The sequence below is a fragment of the Ostrea edulis genome, chromosome 7 (genome assembly GCF_947568905.1).
Source record: "Ostrea edulis chromosome 7, xbOstEdul1.1, whole genome shotgun sequence".
Lineage (NCBI taxonomy): Eukaryota > Metazoa > Mollusca > Bivalvia > Ostreida > Ostreidae > Ostrea > Ostrea edulis.
The window spans coordinates 72,725,172-72,748,884 of NC_079170.1; the positions used below are offsets into that span (position 1 = coordinate 72,725,172).

Below are 23,713 nucleotides of genomic sequence, written 5' to 3' on the forward strand. Positions count from 1 at the left end.
CATAGGACTATAAAAACAGTTTAGCTAACAAAGAAGCACAATTCGTGCCCATGGATATTCCAACAGACTGTGGGAAGACCTGATCACCTAGGACCAATAATTGTCAATGAGGAACTCCAGCATATTTTTATTTCAACTTCAGAGTACTTCTGCGTGGAATCAGAGTGGTGTTTAAAAAAGTATTTTTTTGGATGACTGATTATTAGAAATAAATATTTGCGTTTTCCTTTTTTGTTAAAGAAACAACTGTCTATGATGTCAAAGTCTACTCTTTAATTTATCGTCAGGAATACTGACTTTGCAAGAAACTGTTGAAACTTTAGTAACATCAACGTATTTGTCAGTAGTCTGTTCGGTTTAGAAACTAATGTGCAGAACATGCTTTCGCATGAAAAACAGTTGAGAGACATAAATATGATATGCAGGTGATAATGGAATATTGCTACATGAATATGGAAAGTTGGTGAAGTAGAAACTGAAGCCATCTCATTTGTCATAAATATGAATTGTTAGTTTGGCATTAACATCTGATACATTTTGTATTTTTTATTTGCATGATTGACGTTCAATTGCATTTGATATCCATTAATACTGTGGCAGATCTGTAATTTCATGCAATTCGCTAGCTATTTGCTTTAAATATGAAATCCGATATTATAAAAGCTTTGGTATTATCAATGATTTTCGGGCCATCTACGTTACTTTTGTTACGCACGGTGTTCAAAACATTCAATTTAAACATATATATATATATACATTATGTAATTGTTTTCGTTTGTCCTGAGAATCTCTCTCTCTCTCTCTCTCTCTCTCTCTCTCTCTCTCTCTCTCTCTCTATATATATATATTACCAAGCAATCTGAAATGTATTGGTTCACGGATATCAGCACGGATAAAACATATTTTGTAGCAGATTAATAAAGGTTGCGATTTTTCAACACTGAATCAAAATCCCGAGCATCTAGGTACACAGTTGGTGTATGATTATGATAAGAATGTTTTGTGGACGATATTGGTAAGATCGCAATTGCTTTGAACGTGTAATGTCACCCTTTGCATGATGAAACCCAGTAGAATGAACTGTTTCAAAACCCGGTTCAATTTTTTTTTCCATTAACACTTATTATTAGCTGCCAGATAGTAGCACAGAAGGAATATTGGGAGAGATCATAGAAATATGCATAATGTCAAATCCTTGGACGTACGGTTGAACTTTTTGCGTACGATATAGATGTTAGATAACCGAATTGACTGCCAAACTAATACTGGATAGAGATTTAAATATGTTTGAGTTCAAATGAGGCTTAAATGAATATTTGAAAATATGTCGACAAAAATGTTGCTGAGAAAAGAAGCTAATAATCTTGAGGTTGCGATGTGAAACTTCTAATAGCACTTGAATCTGGAAGATAAAATGACTCTTAAATGTGATTTTTAAAACAAATAAAACGTGGATCTATAGGTTTCTGGTATATGTCGTTCTCTCTGCTTTGATATTCGAAAAAGCGGATGTCAATGTTGTGCAATGTAGAATCATTTTTTGTCTTGTAGTTTTGGAAAAAGAAATGAAAAGAATAAACAAATACATCCAAATGCAACACGATCTGCCGTTGAATTAAGTTACAAATGTATATTGTTCAATTGATTGTATATTGTTTAATACAAATGTATATAATCGTGATGGGCAATCGGAAAAAAAATCGATGATTGGATTAATCGGATGAACTTTTTCGATTGATTAATCGAAAAATAATCGAATTTTATTCATTTCAAATTCATGCGCAAAACATAAATTAAATTTACTTTATTTTTTACTCTCAATATCAAGTTAATTAGAATAGAATCCTTAATCTGATTGATTTATTGTGTCTTGTTTAATGTCTCTCTCGAGAATGTTTCACTCATATGGAAACATCTAAAATCATAAGAAATTTGTAGTTAATAATCCCATACTTTAGATTTTGTTTTACCGGGATAGGGATAAATCTTTCAACTTTGTTGTCATTCTTATTGGATCCGGATTAGAATAGAGCCTCATTACCCCTTGCTTGTTTTACGAGGTAAAATTCGAGGCCCTGTGTCACAGCAGGCGTGGCACGATAAAGATCCCTCCCTGCTCAAAGACTGTGAGCGCCGAGCCCAGGCCTAAATTTTCACAGGCACCTGAAGTATGGATATTACTACCCCCCCCCTTTTTTCATAATATTTTTTTTGGTGGCAATAATTTCTCTGAAATGTATGAATTCCCAGTCTATCTCATCCCTCTTTCGATTCATGTAATCGTTTCACGCTTTTTGCAAGTTTTAAAGATTGGCCTTCTACCGGTATAATAAGATACACAAGGCAAGAAACAAAAATTTGTAAACAAACAGGGGGTCCCCGTTTCCGGGCACATTTTTCAAGTAATTACAGCGTTACCTAAGGAATTTTGACGAGCGGCAGGTCGGGGAGATGTCATACTACAAGTCTCTTCAACTCAAAACCCATCTCATCTCTTTTATTTGACACAATCTTGCGTGCATTGATCGGACAGGGCTTCATCTCTTCCACTGGCAGCCAAAAAGGAGGTCACAGAGTACGAATTTGTTGTACGCGCCGTGTGATTGGTTCGGAAAGACATTGCTTAGTCTCGGGATCATCCGAAGGGTCTCGGGATTATTCGCGGACCAATCACACGACACGTTATAAATTCGTACTCTGTGACTACCTTTTTGGCTGCCAGTGGAAGAGATGAAGCCCTGTCCGATCAATGCACGCAAGATTGTGTCAAATAAAAGAGATGAGATGGGTTTTGAGTTGAAGAGACTTGTAGTATGACATCTCCCCGACCTTCCGCTCGTCAAAATTCCTTAGGTAACGCTGTAATTACTTGGAAAATGTGCCCGGAAACGGGGACCCCCTGTTTGTTTACAAATTTTTGTTTCTTACCTTGTGTATTTTATTATACCGGTAGAAGGCCAATCTTTAAAGCTTACAAAAAGCGTGAAACGATTACATGAATCGAAAGAGGGATGAGATAGACTGGGAATTCATACATTTCAGAAAAATTATTGCCACCAAAAAAAATTATGACAAAAGGGGGGGGGGGGGTAGTAATATCCATACTTCAGGTGCCTGTGTAAATTTTCAGCCCTTCACTGGCAATGATGAAGTCTCCATATGAGTGAAATATTCTAAAGAGGGACGTTAAAACAATATTCAATCTTATCGGATGATTCAGCTTCGTCAGCCATTTTTGATTTTAGTTAAGTCGCGGCTGGAATATTCGTATCATTAAGCAAAAGTACCGACGTCGGCGATTTTCGATTTTCAAAATGACAATCGATTATTCACATTGTTTCAGATATAGCGACTGACAATCGAAAGTCAGCGATAATAGGTACATCACCAGTATATAATGCACTCTACGATATCCTTGAAATGAAGTTGTCTCTACTTCCAAATGAACTACTATATATTCAAGAACGAATGGAATTGGGTGGTTAGTTTGCTATCTATATAAAGATTTATCTAATACTAATTCTTTTTACAAGCTTTCATCACACATCTTGGGAAGCATTTTGATCACGGTCATTCACTGTTCGTCTCACCAAATTCGACACTTTCTTGCCGGGTTCATCGGTGCATTAGTGGGACAGTGGAACGCCTCTGCAAAGTCCTTCGAATTTGATACTACACCTACTGCCCTGAAAAGCAAATTATGAACTTGTTAATTCAGACATATTTACATTGCATCTTTGATCAAATTTCCTACGCTTTGTAGGATTATAACTGATACCCACAGGTGAAACAAATTATCTCTTATGACCTTTAATATATAAGGCAGATTTATCATTATGTGAGGAATTGTAAGAGCACACTAAATGAACAATAAAACGCGTTAATGACATCGTATAGGGTAAACGAAATCCAATGTACCCCAGAATCCAAAATGTGGAGAGATACGCATCATATAGTGAAAAAGGCCAGATATACCGATTATACAGCGAAAAAGGAGACATGTATCGATTATACAACGAAAAGTGGAGAAAGATACCGAGTATACAACGAAAAAAGAGAGAGATACCGAGTATACAAAGAAGAGTTGAGAGAGATACCGAGTATACAACGAAAAAGGAGAGATATACCGAGCATAGAGAGAAAGCTTGAGAGATATCGAGCATACAAAGAAAAGTGGAGAGAGATACCGAGTATACAACGAAAAAGGAGAGATATACCGAGCATACAACGAAAAGTTGAGAGAGATACCGAGCATACAACGAAAAAGGAGAGAGATACTGATCATACAACGGAAGACTTCTTAATCTACTACTTCTACTGTCAGAGTTAAAGTTATGAGGGATTTTTGTGTGACAGTTGATGCAAGATTTAATATGTAACCTAAACTTATGTGTATTTATAATGGGTGTTTGGGAATCACAATTTGTCGGGTTGGTGAAATCTCAGATATGATAAAAGCTTTCATTGTAATGTGCTTTAATGTGTGAGAAGAGGATTAAATTGATTGATTGTATATTGTTTAACGTTCTTCTCGAGACTATTTCACTCACATGGAGACATCACCATTACTGGTGAAGGGCTGCAAATTTAGGGCTATGCTCGACGCTTACGGCTTTTGGCCAGGGTGGAATCTTTATCTTGCCACAGCCACCTGCTGTGACACAGGGCCTCGGTCTTTGCGGTCTCATTTGAAGGACCGCCCCATTTAGTCACCTCTTACAACATGCAAAGGGTACTGAGGACATCTTCTTACCCGGATCCCCAAGGACCAAATCACCAAAGAAGTTATGTATCATTGAAAAGTTTTCAATAAAACATGCATTCTTCATGAACTGCTACATGAACTTATTGGACACTAAAGGGTACAATGTAGTGGATATTGGACTGAGTAAAACAATATGTGACGTCACATAAATATTTCAAATAATACAGTTCATAAGGTAAACAAATGTGGCTATAAACTCATTTTCTACATCAGATACCTTGAAATTTCTAAAGAGGAAGAAGAAAACTGGATTCTGAACTATAATCCCCATGAATATATTTAACTGAAAACTCACCTAATCCTTCCAGGTAAAGCTGCAAATTTTCCACTTGGAGATGTGTATTTCTGAATTAGTTCTGGTGATAGAGTTTCACAGAACAACTGCAATTATAAGTGAGGTATATCAAATTTCTATTATTAGTTCTACTAGTATATCTTTGCCACAACACACAGAATCAAAGGTAGATGATATTCCCGTGAATACTGACATCGGGTAGAGTACCTCCGTCTACAACAAATTTGTAAAAAGATCAATATATAGTATATTCCACAAAATGAGACAACATCCTTCATCCATAGGATTGGTTGGTTAGTTGTATATTGTTTAACGTCCCACTCGTGAATATCTCACTCATATAGATACGTCACCATTGTCGGTGAAAGGCTGCAAAATTTTGCCTATGCTTGGCACTTGCGGCCTTTGAGCAGGGAGATGCATTTTTTTTTGCCACGCCTGCTGTAACACGGGGCTTTGGTTTTTGCGGTCTTATCCGAAGGGCCGCCTATTAGGTCGCCTCTTACGACAAGCATGGGGTACGGAGAACATAGTGGACCTGTTGAGATAACTACAAGGACCTGGAGCTGCAGAATGCCCCCGGAACCATTTTGTCTGGGAAACATGAGTACTTCCATGATTCTGATGATTTCTAAACCCCATAACACTCAAATATTTCAAATAAATAACCTTATTTTGAACTGTTTCTTAACACAAGACTACGGAACTCGGGTGAAACAAAATCGGTTACAAATGTTCGGTTATTCAATTGAATACCAAAAGAGTTTCATTCACGCTTTGGAGTCAGAGTTTTTAGTGGATATATTTTGTGGGCTTTTTTATTCGTGAAATGGACAGAGCCACTGTTTAAAATCCTCAACGAAACGAGGGAAACTGAACCACTGTATTGTAACTCTTCATCCGCCAATTCATATACACATGAAGGTGACAAATTAAAAAACAACAAAGCTTCGATGTCAAGAAAGAGAAATGTGATTCAACAGTATAGAGTATATACTATGTATATCAAACATTGGGGCTGATCGTCGTATTTGTATTATTACTATATTTATCTTAATATCTCAATAACATTTCCACGGAGTGATTTTAGGGCCAGAAGAAGTGAAACATATCACATTGCTATTATACCAACCATTACTATTTTTTGACATTTTCAATACCATTCCCCAAGAGTGGGTGGAAGTTTTGTCCGTCTCTTTGTTCGCCCTAAAATGTAAACGTCTTCGTTAATAACCTCGAAACCACTATCATGTAAGTAAACGCCTCATCTGTTTTGCATTTGCCACAGTTTGATGGGGACAAATCTATGGCAATTATTTCATAAACTCGTATTTTTAACTGCATTTATGTTATATTTCTAAGAAAACCTTTGGATTTCTATAGGTTAGTTTGTTGTGTGAACTAATTTTTGGCATTATTTCTTTGATTGTGGATTCTAAAACTACACTCAACATACGGTGTATAAAAGCTTCGAAACACATTCAGATGATTCATAAGTAATGGCTGACAAATAAAGGAATACTCTTATTCATCAGCGATTATGGAAACATCGCATATGGTGCATAATATATTATATCGAGCACTCAGCAAGTTCTGTCCTTGATTAACAAAATACGACTCAGTGAGTCATTGTTAAACTAACAACTTAACTTCATGACAAACGAGATGATCTCAACTTCTCCATCGTCAACTTTCCATATTCATGTAGCAATATTCCATTATCACCTGCATATGGTGTTTATATCTCGTTCAGTTTTTGAATCGAGACACACTACTGACATACAGGGGTTTCAACAGTCTCATTTAAAATCAGCATTTCGTAAATTCTATGTTCGTTATAACGATCAAATTTGCCAATACAACATATCGTTTGGTCGAATACCGTCATACCGATTGTTAAGCCGGTCTAGGCACACATATTGTTTTTTACTACGGTCTACTCCGGACTAATTTGTTAACTGATCAAGATATAGGGCTCATGGCGGTGTGACCTGTCGACAGGGGATGCTTATTCTTTTTAGGCAGATGATCCCACTTCTGGTATATCCAGGGGTTCGTGATTCCCTAACTCTTAATTTTGTATTCCTTATAGAAGTTATGAGATTTATCACTGTTCATTCTTTAACCTTTCTGACACTTTACTCATTCATTATCAGGCACCATCCTGATGGGACCGAAATAGAATTCTTTACATGGGCATCATTCTTGAAATACTTGGTCTGTTGTATATATTACCACGTGGCAGGGATGTATTATCACTTAGTACTGATATATTACCGTGTAGTAATGCCGTCAGTAAACTTAAAGCGTTATCTTCAAAAGAAGCTCGCGCTGGTAAGTGAGAAAGTTTACCAGTTTACTTTCGGAAGGTTGGTGGTCTCTTCCCAGGTACATTGTATCTGGGTTCTCTCGTCCACCAATAAAAACTGGGTGCTACCATATAACTGAAAAATTGTTGAGTGTGGCGGAAAACATCAATCAATCAATCAATCAATCAAAAGAAAGGCGTACGTAATTTTGTCCATTTTTAGCCACGACAGATTCATAGTTTGATGCTTAAATTCAGTATCAAACATTTCTCTGGAATAATATCGGAATTAAAGGTGTATCTGCGAGTCTTTCCGTTAGGTGTTGGCATGATAAAAAAAAGACCGAATCCAAAAGTCTAAATGCGGTTCTCATCTTAATGATTACAAACAAGAAATTAAGATTAGGTTTTCACATCCTTTGAATACCTAAATTAACAGAACGAGAATTATTACAAACCTGACCAAATCCTACGAAGAACATTTGCTCCTGAGACAGGGACAGACCCGGTAATTCTGTCAGCTTCGAACTATCCTGTGAGTTTTTCCAATTCTTCAAAGCATTGTAAGCGGCATATATTCCACCATTATCTGCAATATTCTGTCCCTGGATTTTGGAAATGTTCCCGGCAATCTGATGTTATACATGCACAGTATACACATCAAATCTGTTAACCTTTCCCGTAAAATTTTCTATAAATGGGTACTTATATGAGAGAACCTCTAGCTGTAATGTATGTGATATGATTAATACTGTTTTGTATAAGATGAAGAAAGGTTACCAAACAAACAAACAAAAACAAAAAACAAAACCCCCCCCCCAAAAAAAACAAAAAAAAGGTTTGGCAAAATTTGTTTATAAGCATTAACTAGGCGTTTCTTTCCGAAATTGGTTCTCAAGAAATTAGAAAGGTAATAATTGAAAACTAAATCAAAAAGCTAAAAATTAAAATGGTGTTACGCACTTTGTTTTAAATAAACAATGCAATGTTAAAAGCATTAATGGTGCATATACATATTCGCTAACTATATTGTAGAGCAAGATAAAACCACACAAAAGAGGGTGAATAAAGTTATTAAGAAATGAAAAACAAAATTCTATAAATCATATTACGTAATGAAACAAATAGATTTTCATTACTTCGTATTTCCACAAAGTGTAGCCAAATTAGATCTAGTATTGTCTCTACAAATAAAGATTTTGTTAAAGAGTTTCGTTTTGTTTGTAGGCGGATCCAGAGGAAGGGGGTGTTTCTGGGGGTTAGAGCCCCCTTTCTTCAGAACATTTTGTTTTAAAAAGGTCAAAATAATGCATTTTGAGGGTGGACCCCTTTTGAAAACCAAAATTAATGGTAGACCCCCTTCACAAAGTCTTGGATTCGCCCCTCACAACTTTCGATGGAATTTCCCATATATAAGTCTTGCAAATACTAGTGGTTGGTTCTAATATTCTCACAATGTGATAGAAAGAGATAATTTCCCAGTAGGGTGTACACACGTGGATGTACCCGGCACCTACCGTGGAGTTGAATCCGACGGAGTAATTGGAGTATTGTTGTACCAGACAGTTTCTCTGTTCATTAAAATATGTGTACGCTGTTTGGTTTTTCCACCACAAGGACGGAGTGCCATTCTTGTCCATAAGAATCCCTGCCAAAATATCATCATTTTGAGTAATAAAAAATATCACCCTTTATAATACATATTATTTTAATAATTTGCTTGGTTTTCGGTCTCATTTGAGATTTTTTCCACTCAAATAGAGACTTCACCCGCTGTAAATGAAAAGCCACAAATTTTTACCTATTTATGGCACTTAAGGTTGTAGCCTTCCTTACTTATAAGCAGTACGTCTCTTAGATATCACGTTGGCAATTTGTTATATGTTAAAGTAAGAAAATTTAAACACATCTTTATGAATAGAGAGATATAAAAGATCTTACCAGAATTATCGAAGCCGTGGGTAATTTCATGACCTGTGGAAAATCCAATTGATCCAAAGTTGAAAGACCTTTGAAAAGAAAGAAAAAAAAACCATTTCCCAAATCACTGGTACATGTATTGAGTAAGCAGCAAAAACAGTAGAAACTAACGTCTGCCATACGCGTACGGGATTGATTAAATCTGAAAACGTATCATTAAAGTACGGATATTTGTGACGACTTCTGTTTCCCGCCAAGATGGATACTCCTTTCTAAACGAGAGACGAAGATAACGAACAGTGATCAATCTCATAACTCCTATAAGGAATACAAAATAGAGAGTAGGGTAAACACGAACCCCTGGATATACCAGAGGTGAGATTAGGTGCCCTAGAGGAGTAAGCATCTATGTCGACCGTATCTATTTGATTAAAAATCAATTGACTATGAATACTTCCTCTTATATCCTGTATTGATAAATCTGCTTATTTCCTTTCACACCTGTAAGTGGGTATCATGTAAACGTTGTTGAGTTTATTATGTCCCTTTGAGCATTTTTCACACATATTTAGAAGTCAGCACTTGTAAGTACCATCAATTCAGACCCATGTTTGGCTCAGGGCCCAAGCAGTGAGGGTTCTTCAACGTGCCAACGCCTACCGCGACACGGGACCCGTTATCAAGGCCATATAAGAAAGATAGTATTTTACAAAACGCTGCATCTTTCTTTTTTTTTTCTTTTTTTACATGATTGCATAAATATGTTTGTATGATGTTGTATCATTAATAGCCAGCAATCCGAAAGAACACTTTCGAAGCGAACTATAATAGCAGCACGTGTATAAAATAGAATTGGTCACAACAACCAATGAAAGTGGACATACTATCACGAAATTATTTTCGTCTCATCCTTGGCGCTGCCATCTTTATCCCTTCAAAACGAAGTCTTTGACCTTCACGTATACCCCCTGACATTCTCCTACTTTGCCCAGATCTCCAATGACTAAGATCGAAGTATGTTAATTCAAGTTAAAATGAATGTCATCCTGTATCTTTACAAAGGTGTAGTATATAAGCGGTGCTGCTTAATATATTCTGTTCAATGGGTTGGATTCATATTATTTAACGTCCCTCTCGAGAATTTTTCACGCATGTGGAGACGTCAGCAATATCGGTGAATGGCTGCAAAATTTAGGCGTATACTCGGCGCTTACGATCTTTGAGCAGGGAGGTATCTTTATCGTGCCACATCTGCTGTGACACGGGACCTCGATTTTTGCGGTCTCATCCGAAGGACCGCCCAATTTAGTCGCCTCTTACGACAAGCAAGGGGTATTGAGGATATATTTTAACCCGGATCCCCTTTTAAAAACTATTCTGGATATGATGTCAAATTACATGGTAGGCCACGATGTCGCCTATATTGCAAATGTCATTTCCCAGCACTTACATCATCAACGCTTATAATAGATAATTTATTCACATTGGAAATATTGAAACATTTGCAATGCACAATTTAATTGTAAAATATATTCATATCGCATGTACATCAGAGTTCAAGATTATGAAGTGAATTACTCACATAGGAAATTCCTTTGTAAAGGCTGGTTTCTGTAATAACCCGGCAGTAATGAAAAACTCGTTTACGTTTTGATAGTAGAATGCATTAGGAACAAGAAAGTTGCCAAGTCTACAATGAAACCATAAACTGGATGACAATAACTGATTACGTAATAAGCTTAGAAACAAGTGCCAAAGAATCTAACCAGTCAGCAATGAAAATCAACTTTAAAGGCTTTATCAGTATTGCAAATATTGTCAGCATTACAAGTATTATCATCATATAGGCATTGTCACATAACAAGCAATGTCACATAACAAGCAATGTCACATAACAAGCATTGTCACATAACAAGCATTGTCACATAACAAGCAATGTCACATAACAAGCAATGTCACATAACAAGCAATGTCACATTACAAGCATTGTCACATAACAAGCATTGTCACATAACAAGCATTGTCACATAACAAGTATTGTCACATAACAAGCAATGTCACATAACAAGCATTGTCACATAACACGAATTGTCACAAAACAAGCAATGTCAGTATTACAAGCATTGTCACATAACAAGCATTGTCACATAACAAACAATGTCACATAACAAGCATTGTCACATAACAAACAATATCACATAACAAGCAATGTCACATAACAAGCATTGTCACATAACAAGCATTGTCACATAACAAACAATGTCACATAACAAGCATTGTCACATAACAAACAATATCACATAACAAGCAATGTCACATAACAAGCATTGTCACATAACAAGCATTGTCACATAACAATGTCACATAACAAGCATTGTCACATAACAAGCATTGTCACATAACAAGCATTGTCACATAACAAACAATGTCACATAACAAGCATTGTCACATAACAAGGAATGTCACATAACAAGCATTGTCACATAACAAGCAATGTCACATAACAAGCAATGTCACATAACAAGCATTGTCACATAAAAAGCATTGTCACATAACAAGCATTGTCACATAATAAACAATGTCACATAACAAGCATTGTCACATAACAAGCAATGTCAGTATTACAAGCATTGTCACATAACAAGCAATGTCACATAACAAGCATTGTCACATAACAAGCAATGTCACATAACAAGTAATATCACATAACAAGCATTGTCACATAACAAGCAATGTCACATAACAAACATTGTCACATAACAAGCAATGTCACATAACAAGCATTGTCACATAACAAGCATTGTCACATAACAAGCAATGTCACATAACAAGCATTGTCACATAACAAGCAATGTCACATAACAAGCATTGTCACATAACAAGCAATGTCACATAACAAGCATTGTCACATAACAAGCATTGTCACATAACAAGCAATGTCACATAACAAGCATTGTCACATAACAAGCAATGTCACATAACAAGCATTGTCACATAACAAGCATTGTCACATAACAAGCATTGTCAGTATTACAAGCATTGTCACATAACAAGCAATGTCACATATTTATCATTTTAACATGGACGAGTTCGTTCCTTTTTGCTACATTTTCCCCCTTTGGAAAGAATAGAATATTTTATTTGATTCAACTTGACTTCCTTTCACCCATCATTGCTTTGTATCGGTAGAATAAGTCCCATGGTTCTGGAGTTGATAATGTAGATGGTTAAAAGACAGGTGGAAAACAACTTACAGATGTACAGATAGATACACAGACGATGGGTAAAAAAAGCTCAAACTCTCAAAAACTTTCAGTTTCCATTGAAATAATAATTCTAATTCCAAACAGAACAATTTTAATGTGTGTATTAGTGACATAAAAGAAAATAACCGGAATAGTTAAAAATTCTGTCGCTAATTTCAGATTTAACTGTCATCGTTCACAACCAAGCAAAGGGGGGTTTATGAAATCACCATGCCTGTTTTAACAGGAAGAAACATGCCCTGAAAATAGGGATATTTTTGTAACTGGTTACTAATTACAATAGTCAGAACGTTCACTTACGCAAAGAGTGCCATGAGTCTCCAGTCATCTCTAACCCCGAGTGATTGTCCTTTTGTGACCATTCTAACTTCCAGAGAGCTCTGTAGAAATTGTCCGGGAATGATCGCTATCTGTTGAAAGAATCATCAATGAATCCCTTTTACCTCTTGAATAGGACAAAAATCTCATTGCACATTACATACAGTGATACTTTTGTGTTCTGATTTACGTGTATGTTGAATTTTGAACCTTTTCTCGTCTACAGGCAGTTCGTTCTTAGTGTAATTCGGCTTTTGTCCACATGTAGGTTATGTTTCTGTTTATATACTTTAAACCAGTAAAGTCTTATCATTATCACCTGTCGTATTATATTCATTTATTGACTAATTTATTTCTTCATCATATTCGCTTTCTTATATACAATACATTTTAAGAAGCATATTTTTATTCATCACATTTCCGTAACATTTGAACATGTTGCCAATATTATATTCCGACTTAAAGTGGCATAGACACGAATTAAGCTGAAAATGTTCACAGTTTATTTTTCCATTTTCCATGTTTAGAATGCTTAACTAAGGTATTTCTACTAGTCAGCAAAAGTTTAAATATCAGTTTCAAGGTACCCGTACATAGGTGATACAGAGCTCACAATCCGTTGTTATGTAAACAACGCCCGTGCCATGCTTTTGTTTACATAGGCTAAATATACTAGTAAAAGTTTCGTTTGAATAAGATTTTTTCAATTCATAATTCAATTCTGAACACAATTAAATAGTTTCAAGTGTTTAACACATCTCATTTTGTTTTAAACATGCCATTTTCTATTAAGTTATCTATATGTATCTCGCTTGTAACTCAACAACCAATATTCAAATTTTGTTTGACCATAAAACATACTTAAGTTAAGCAAAGGAAATAAAAGTGGACAACTTTCAGCTCAAATAGTGTCTATGCCCCTTTAAACATCTAAGTGACCTTACTCATATCTGAACATTTTTGTAGTAACACTCACATCCATAATACTTCAGTATTAAAACTCACATTCAGATATTTTAGCAACCAGTCCCATGGGAGTCCGGGTTAGAATAGGTCCTCAGTACTCCTTGCTTATCGTAAAAGACGACTAAATGGGACGGTCCTTCGGATGAGACAGTAAAAACCGAGGTCCCGTGTCACAGTAGGTGTGGTACGATAAATATCCCTCCCTACTCAAGGCCGTAAGCGCCGAGCATAGGCCTAAATTGTGCAGCCCTTGACCGGCAATGGTGACGTCACCATTTTAGCAACCGTACTTACATCCAAACATTTAAGTAACCATACTCACATCACAAACTCACTCTCATCCAAAGATTTGAATAACCATACTTGCACCAAAAATATTTGAGAAACCATACTTACATCCAAACGATTTATAAATTCAAATTTACTCACATATGAGCACTTTATTAAACAAACTCACCTGTTGTCATTTTATAAATTTATAGTGTAGCCCCACTCAAATAAAAAAATTCTAGTAACCAAGCTCAAATCCAAACATTTTCGTACTTGTATCATATCCAAACATTTTAGTATTTGTACTCACATCCTCAAACATTTCAGTATTTATACTCACATCCAAACATTTCAGTATAAGTACTCACATCCAAACATTTCAGTATAAGTACTCACATCCAGACATATCAGTATAAGTACTCACATCCAGACATTTCAGTATAAGTACTCACATCCAGACATTTCAGTATAAGGACTCACATCCAGACATTTCAGTATACGTACTCACATCCAGACATTTCATTATAAGTACTCACATCCAGACATTTCAGTATTTATACTCACATCCAGACATTTCAGTATAAGTACTCACATCCAGACATTTCAGTATACGTACTCACATTCAAACATTTCAGTATAAGTACTCACATCCAGACATTTCAGTATAAGTACTCACATCCAGACATTTCAGTATTTATACTCACATCCAGACATTTCAGTATAAGTACTCACATCCAGACATTTCAGTATTTATACTCACATCCAGACATTTCAGTATAAGTACTCACATCCAGACATTTCAGTATAAGTACTCACATCCAGACATTTCAGTATAAGTACTCACATCCAAACATTTCAGTATAAGTACTCACATCCAGACATATCAGTATAAGTACTCACATCCAGACATTTCAGTATAAGTACTCACATCCAAACATTTCAGTATAAGTACTCACATCCAGACATATCAGTATAAGTACTCACATCCAGACATTTCAGTATTTATACTCACATCCAGACATTTCAGTATAAGTACTCACATTCAGACATTTCAGCATAAGTACTCACATCCAGACATTTCAGTATAAGTACTCACATCCAGACATTTCAGTATTTATACTCACATCCAAACATTTCAGTATAAGTACTCACATCCAGACATTTCAGTATTTATACTCACATCCAGACATTTCAGTATAAGTACTCACATCCAGACATTTCAGTATAAGTACTCACATCCAGACATTTCAGTATTTATACTCACATCCAGACATTTCAGTATAAGTACTCACATCCAAACATTTCAGTATAAGTATTCACATCCAGACATTTCAGTATTTATACTCACATCCAGACATTTCAGTATAAGTACTCACATCCAGACATTTCAGTATAAGTACTCACATCCAGACATTTCAGTATAAGTACTCATATCCAGACATTTTAGTATTTATACTCACATCCAGACATTTCAGTATAAGTACTCACATCCAGACATTTCAGTATAAGTATTCACATCCAGACATTTCAGTATAAGTACTCACATCCAGACATTTCAGTATAAGTACTCACATCCAGACATTTCAGTATAAGTACTCACATCCAGACATTTCAGTATTTATACTCACATCGAGACATTTCAGTATAAGTACTCACATCCAGACATTTCAGTATAAATACTCACATCCTCAAACAGTTCGTCCAGCAATGTGGCGTCGTCGACCCAGTCTACATATCCTATATTAGTTTCAATGTCCGAAGCCTTTTCTATCACCCATTCCTTTGTGTCCTCATCTAACCAGGGTAACTCAGCCACCTCACGTTGAAAACCATTTCGCACCTCTCTGACTATCGTGTAGATCTATAGACAAGGAAGTTGTACCTGAGTATTATGTAGATCTATAGACAGGGAAGTTGTACCTGAGTATCGTGTAGATCTATAGATAAGGAAGTCGTAACTTGCTGAGTATCATCCAAACACAAAACAAAGAAAAGAATCAACGTATGACTTGATACTATAATGTTGTATCATTCTAATTAGATTGTGAACACATTGGGAATCTGAAATAGCAGACGTATTGTACTATTATAAAATGGTTATTTGTAATTGTGCTGTATATCACTCGTGTTATAACCTTTTGTAAATATATTAGCATTGATTATGCATTGAATCTGCATAATACATATCTATCTCTCTTTCAATATGACTTTCTGGTGCTCGTATCATCAACAAATCGCGTGTTTGTAGCCTAGAATCCATTAAAAAAACAATCATTAATGGCTGAGGAATTAGGCATGCACAGTCAGTGGCACTTCCGCAACATTTGCAAATAAGGAAAAGTGTAAACCAAGACGATACCTTCACCGCCCCAAGAGGAAAAGCTTGTAGACCTTAAAATGACGGAAATTTCCTTTTTCAACGAAAATGTGTAACTTTCCTGTAATACCCCCTTTTAAATTCGACCCTGTCGGTATTGCGTTGCATATCTAAGGCTGATTTATAAACAATTTGCGCTGTCATACAGGATACTACTATTTCGACCCCAATTGGTTTATTCAGAGGTCAATGTAGTTCTTAAGCAAATATTGTTGTTTTCTTTTATGCCTTTCGTCGACTTGAATAGCATACTAGGAGTTATGAAATTGGTGTAGGGCTCACGGCGGGTGTAACCTGTCGAAGGGTATGTTTACTCCTCGTAGGCACCTGATCCCATCCAGGGGTCCGTGTTTGCCGTATTTTTAATTTTCTATTGCTTATAGGAGTTATGAGACTGATCATTGTTTGTTATAGTAACTGGTTCATTGAGCACTGTTCTTCATCTTCACCTTTCATTGTTATCTTCATTTTTTTAATGCAGGAAAGCTGTTCCAAAATCAAACCGGATACAAATTTACGCTATAATTCTGTCCATACCTCATTCCTGCTTTCCTTGCTGAAGGGTGACTTGTCTATGAACAGAGCATACAAAGCAATGGCTAGGACTCCATTACGATGAAACAGGTTGAAGCAATAGTCTTTACGGGATGTATTTTTCAAAAGCTTTTCTTGGTCATCATCTAGATAAAACTTGTCGTAGGCTTGCAGAAATATTGGTGGAAGGTATTCGATGTGGTTCAACAACGCGTTCCACACAATATAGTTGGCTAGTGTGCTGCAAGTAGAAACCTTGCTTATATCACAATACATCTGAAGATCAAATATGTTTTTTTTCATCGAGAAAGGAATGAACTAGTAATCAATATTCTACAAAATCAATTACCTCTAGAAACAGTTACTTTTCACAACTATTAAAGCCTATTTCCAAATTATTCTCCGCATATTCAATTCTAAGCTCGCTTGATTAAAAAGAATTTGATAATATATATAAGTTGAAAGAAAAATATGCTGGAGTTCCTCATTGAAAATATCTTTGTAGTTTTTGGTGATCAAGTCTTCCAACAATCTGCTGGAATTTCCATGGGTACAAATTGTGCCTCTTTGTTAGCTGACCTGTTTTAATTACATTCTTTTGAAGCAGATTTTATTCAAATACTTCTACGTGGGAAAGAAAAAAACCTCGACATTAAAATATATCGATGACGTTTTATCTATTAACAATAGTCATTTTCATTCATATGTTGAATCGATATATCCCTGTTAACTAAAAATAAAAGACACCACAGAATCGTTCACCCCTGCTTCATACTTAGATATTTTATTGAAAATAGATATCAACGGCAAACTAACAACTCAACTTTATGACAAATGGGATGATTTCAGCTTCCCCGTCGTCATCTTTCCCATATTTATGTAGCAATATTTCATTATCACCTGCATATGGTGTGTATTTATCTCAACTGATTCGATACGCAAGAACTTGTTGTGCGTTTGATCAGTTTTTAAATCGAGACAGGCTAATGACAAACAAGTGGATGGTACCTGGTTTCAACAGTTTCGTTGAAAGTCAGCATTTTGCAAATTCTATGATAATTATAACGATCTAGTTTACCATTACAACCTACATGTATCATTGGGTGACATGCTGTCTGACATGTTTCATGCCAATTGTTAGACCGTTCTTGGCACACCGATTTTGTCTACGGATAGTGCCGTTTACCTGATCAAGAGGTAGGGCTCACGGCGGGTGTGACCGGTCGATAGGGGATGTTAACTCCTTCTAGACACCTGATTCCACCTCTGGTACATCCAGGGGTCTGCCCAACTCTCTATTTTATATTGCTTCACCTTTCATTATGGATCAGTTGTTGTTTCCTAAGTGAGAACTCTTGTGCTCTTGATAATGCAAACCACAAAGTATGTGTAATAAGGGCGTGTTAAACGGGTTATTTTATGAGTATTTACCTCTTGGGGCTCATTGATATGATGGAATGCAGCTTCCCGAAGTAGTCCTTATTCGTAACATTTATTTGGAAATCATTGATGCTGAAATCGCCAAATCGGTCTTTCAGGTAGTTGGTAACATTTAGCTATAAAAATCAATAAACTTGTCTGTATGTCAATTAATCAAGCAACGCATAAACTCTGGTGAAGCATTGCTTAATGAGAGAAAACATCACCAGTATATAAAGTTATGGCACTCTGATGAAACATTGTTTAATGAGAGAAAACATCAACAGTATATAAAGTTAAGACACTCTAATGAAACACTGCTTAATGAGAGAATACATCTAGAGTATAGAAAGCTATTTTCGCCCTGCTTGTTGTTTCCCCCAGTTTTAAATTCGATCAGAGGAAGTTCTGTTAACAGTTTATACGAAAAACCAGTGTCGTCATATTTTGAATTCGCTCACCGACGAGGTCGGAAATTAAGCAGGTTTGAATATTTCCCTATACACGTATGCACTATCTATCAATCAATCCATCTTTGAAAAGCAAAGATAACGAACATAACTCCTATATGTCTTATCTATCTCCCACGCCGTTAAATGGCTGATATATTGACAAATCGGCATAAAACCGTAATCAACCCATCTATCTATCAACATAATCTATTGATCTATAAACAGAATCTATCTATCTATCTATCTATCTATATCTATCTGTCTATCTGTCTTTCTATCTATTCATATTATACTTAATCCACCTACATGTTCTTGTTCTTCATCTTCTTTCAATTCTAGTCCAGCTGGACATGCCATTACTGGTGATGTTGATATTGTTGCAAATGAAGACCTCAAATCACTTATTCTAAAAGGTCCTTAATACAGAGAACCACTGTCTTTCAATAGGCGACAGAACTTTATTTTTATTATGAATTCTGTCGAAGATTATGCAAGACGATGGGCTAAATATGAAAAAGAACTTGATACATTGTCATATGGGTTAAAAGCATGAGTGGAATATTAAAAATCCCCATTAGTCATTAAAATAAAAATATGTAACATGTAAAACTTATACGGTACCAATTTTGATGCACCAGATGCGCATTTCGACAAATAATGTCTCTTCAGTGATGCTCAACCGAAATGTTTGAAATCCGAAATAACTATGAAGTTTTAAAGCTAAATATAGCCAAAACAAGCGTGCCAAAAAAGTGGAGCCAAATTCGTCCAAGGAAAAGAGCTATGCATGAGGGAGATAATCTTTAATTTTTTAAATGAATTTCTAAATTTTATAACAGCAATTAAATTTACATCCATATTTTCAAGCTAGTAACGAAGTACTTAGCTACTGAGCTGTAGAGACCCTCGGGGACTAACAGTCCACCAGCAGAGGCCTCGACCCAGGGGTCACAATGTAAAACTTATACGGTACAAATTTTGATATCCTTCTGTGTTTAATAAATTGAATAAGAATTAGATAGGTTACAGGAGGAAGATGTTTTGGTTCCAACTGACAGAGCTTGTAACAACATTGTCTTTGTTTGTAAGGCTCATTATTACAACTGTATTTTAAACGAACTTAGCATTAATTCCACTTTTGGTAATCGTACTTATACTACAACTGCCCTTTTAAAAGATGAAATTCTTCAAAACCATGCTTCCGTTTTAGACACATTTAATATTCCAGTCAATGGGTCGAATGAATATGAGTTACCCTACCTATACTGGATTCCTAAACAACATAAAACCCATTACAAACAGAGATTCATTGCTGGATCCAGTAAGTGCTCTACCAAGCCCCTATTTTTGCTCCTTACGAAAATATTAACAACTGTGAAGGAGAAACTTCACACTTACTGTGCGACTACACATGCAAGAAGTGGTGTTAATCATATGTGGATTAAATAAATTCTAACTTGGAATTGCAAAGCTATTCCCAAGTCAATGACATCAAAACCTATAATTTTCAACACTTTATAGACCATTACTCACGATAAATTTTCGACATCATAGACAGTTGCTTCTATAACAAAAATGGAAAACGCAAATATTCATATCTAGTGATCAGTCATCCAAATAATTACTTTGTTAAACACTACTCTGATTCCACGCACAAGTACTCTGGAGTTGAAATATAATATACGCTGCTGAGTTAAGGCTATCCGAGAAAAATCACAGTGCTGTTATAAATGTACCTCTGTGTACTTCGCACTATATGACGTCACAATGAAAGAGTACGCCACAGCGTACATATTCTGATAGATGTATCGCGGGGTAAGTGTCATGATATTTTGTCGTTATTTACTACTGTTATCAAGTTATAAGTTGTATGCGTGAAACATTTCTTGTCAAATGATTTTATATATTATTCCTTTATGATATCAAATCATTCTCCATTTTTCATATATAGTATAGACAAAGGTGTTATTCATATTATATTGTGACCTTGCAATCGCCCCCCAAATCTGAATGACTAATGCGTTTAAAAATTCCCACATGTACATAAATAATCTCATTCTACAGAAACAGTGGCAAAGTTCAGGTTCATCTGCTATGAAAAGCAATTTGAATTTTTCTGAAATATAATCTAGATATATTTATGCATTTGAAAAGTGCGGGGAGGAATTTCTGTCTTGTATATTAACAGTATGATATACATCGGTAATTCGCTGATCACTGTTGATATGTTGATAACTTATAGCATGTTTAGTTTGAGTATACATTTGTTCCCAACACTTTTCATGTTAAGGATTTTTATTTATTTCTGAGTATATTACTAAAAATTCAGCTGGTTACCCGCATGAACCTGAACTTTTGTTCACAAGTAGGGCCTCTTGCTGTTTTAAAAAAAAATAAAGTGTTACGTGATATTCAATTGATGTCACGGGAAATTACAATGAGGGGGATTTACGGTAGCTCAGTCACAGTCAACATATGAGGAGTATCGTTTCGGTGTTTACCCGTAACAAGTGTAATGATACCTGTGAATTTGAGGTGTAATTTCACCCCATGATTATTGTACATTTTACCATGGAAGCCCTTAACCTATTTGCATATGCTAGAGTTCCTCACTGATGATATCTTCACGGTCGTTGGTGATCAGGTCTTCCAACATTCTGTTCGTATTCCCATGGGCACAAATTGTGCTCCTTTGTTAGCTAACCTGTTTTTATATTCATATGATGCAGCATTTAATCACAAACTTCTACGTGAGAAGAAAAAAAGCTCTTGCTGTGGCCTTCAATTCGACATTTAGATATATCGACGACGTTTTATCTATTAACAATAATAACTTTCATTCATATGTCGATTCGATATAGCCCTGTGAGACACCACAGAGTCGTCCACTTCTGATTTATACTTAGATATTCTACTGAGAGTAGACATTAACAGTAAACTGAAAACTCAATAAATATGACAAACGGAATGATTTCAGCTTCTCCATCGCCAACTTTCCATATTTATGTAGCGATATTTCATTATCACCTGCATATGGTGTTTATATCTCTCAACTGATTCGATACACAAGAGCTTGTTCTGCGTATGGTCAGTTTTTAAATCGAGGCAAGCCACTGACAAGCAAGTTGATGGTACATGGGTTTCAACAGTCTCGATTAAAGTCAGCATTTCGCAAATTCTATGGTCGTTATAACGATCTAGTTTGCCAATACAACCTATCATTGGGTCAAATGCTGTCTGACGTGTTTCATACCAATCGTTAGACCGTTCTTGGCACACTGATTTTGACAAGCGATAGCTAAGTTTACCTGATCAGTATATAGGGCTAAGAACGGGTGTGACCGGTTTATCTATCTCTATCTCTCCATATATATATATATATATATATATATGTGTGTGTGTGTGTGTGTGTGTGTGTGTGTGTGTGTGTGTGTATTTTATTATGTGTAAAGTACTGTTAGAATAGTCCGTATAACTCGACCATCAGATGAGTTGGCTTGCTCTATCTGAGGAAAAATCTCAGATAGTTTGAGTCCCTATTCGTGGACCTATTAAATAAACATGAGACGATAATTCTGAATTATATAAAAGATCCTTGAACAGCTAGTACTAGTATTTTATAACTCATCAAATGTTCAACTTCGCTCACCTGGAAAGGGGAAGCTTTGGCCATCGAAAGCATTTTAGACGAAAACGATCTGTGCTGTTTTAAGGCTTACTTAAAATTGCATATCCCTTTTCTTCTGGGTAGTTCCCATAATCAACTCTAAACATTTGGTTCCTGACTTATGAAGCGTGTTGAATACATGAACGTTGTATGACCAAGCACCTTAACTTACGACGTTGGTGTATTTAGTTACAGTGTACTGCGTTAGGGCGTTACTATTAGCATACATACCATGTTCCCAATCAATGTCTGAAATGATGCTAAATTCATTGTCTCCGAAACCGACTTATTGTTGTTACTTTCAGATAACTACAATGACACAAAAACATTACTATGATTCAAAATGTTGTCTTATCAGCAAATTGAAAATTATTCTCTAAAATAATGATATACGATTCATGTTCCACATTTTACATCCAATATAATCTCCTCACTACCTAACGACCAAGAAAATATACTTAGAATGGAACTAATTCAGCTAGTAATTTACAATCTGCATCATCCATTTAAATTGTCAGTTGAAATTAAGTTAAATGATAACAATTACTAAAGTTAGAATGATAGAATTATTGCCCGCATAAGTATAAGTGTACCTACATTAGACAATTTGACTTGAAGGTAATAGATCTTGGTCATTTCCTCTGCGACCGATGCTTCTTTGCCGCCGAGTAGCTCTCCTACTTTGAGGCCGAATTTCAAAAGTCTGGCTTTTCTTCCTTCAGCTAACTGGGAATCAGTTTCGCTTGGTATAAACTGGCAAGATATATAATAATAAAAAACATTTCATGAAGTTTATGGCCCGAACATTGTAAGGTCATACATGCATATACATATCACAGAAGCGGTGCTGGTTCAAAATGCTTTTTTTTCCTTTTTGGAAAGAACAAGGTTTATGACCCATTGTATTTCTTCAGATTTTAAAATTGTGGGTCACGGTGTCTTATTATTCTTTATAACATTTAACACAAAAACGGGGTATAAGAACTTGATATTTATGGGACTATATTTTCGGGGTATGAGAACTTGGATTTTGAGGGAATATATTTTCGGGGTATGAAAACTTGAATTATGAGGGAATATATTTTTGGGGTATGAGAATTTGAATTATGAGGGATTAAATTTCGGGGTATGAGAACTTGAATTATGACGGACTAAA

General features: G+C 35.7%; 1 protein-coding gene across 5 annotated transcripts in view; it reads right to left on the reverse strand.

Annotated features, from left to right (window-relative positions):
• Window positions 1-3,482: 3,482 nt before the first annotated feature.
• Window positions 3,483-23,713, reverse strand: part of LOC125656183 (neprilysin-1-like) — a 29,423-nt gene continuing 9,192 nt past the window's right edge. For 2 of the 5 annotated variants that reach the window (XM_048886775.2, XM_048886776.2), the window contains 12 exons: window positions 23,155-23,310; window positions 22,789-22,866; window positions 18,451-18,575; window positions 17,023-17,260; window positions 15,793-15,969; window positions 12,855-12,964; window positions 10,871-10,978; window positions 9,310-9,377; window positions 8,886-9,016; window positions 7,827-8,000; window positions 5,061-5,146; window positions 3,483-3,686 (listed from right to left, as the gene is read on the reverse strand). In XM_048886775.2, the coding sequence (XP_048742732.2) occupies window positions 3,587-3,686; window positions 5,061-5,146; window positions 7,827-8,000; window positions 8,886-9,016; window positions 9,310-9,377; window positions 10,871-10,978; window positions 12,855-12,964; window positions 15,793-15,969; window positions 17,023-17,260; window positions 18,451-18,575; window positions 22,789-22,866; window positions 23,155-23,310 (1,551 nt within the window). In that variant the 3' untranslated portion in view covers window positions 3,483-3,586. The other 3 variants (XM_056145293.1, XM_048886777.2, XM_056145292.1) reach the window with 2 other exon arrangements.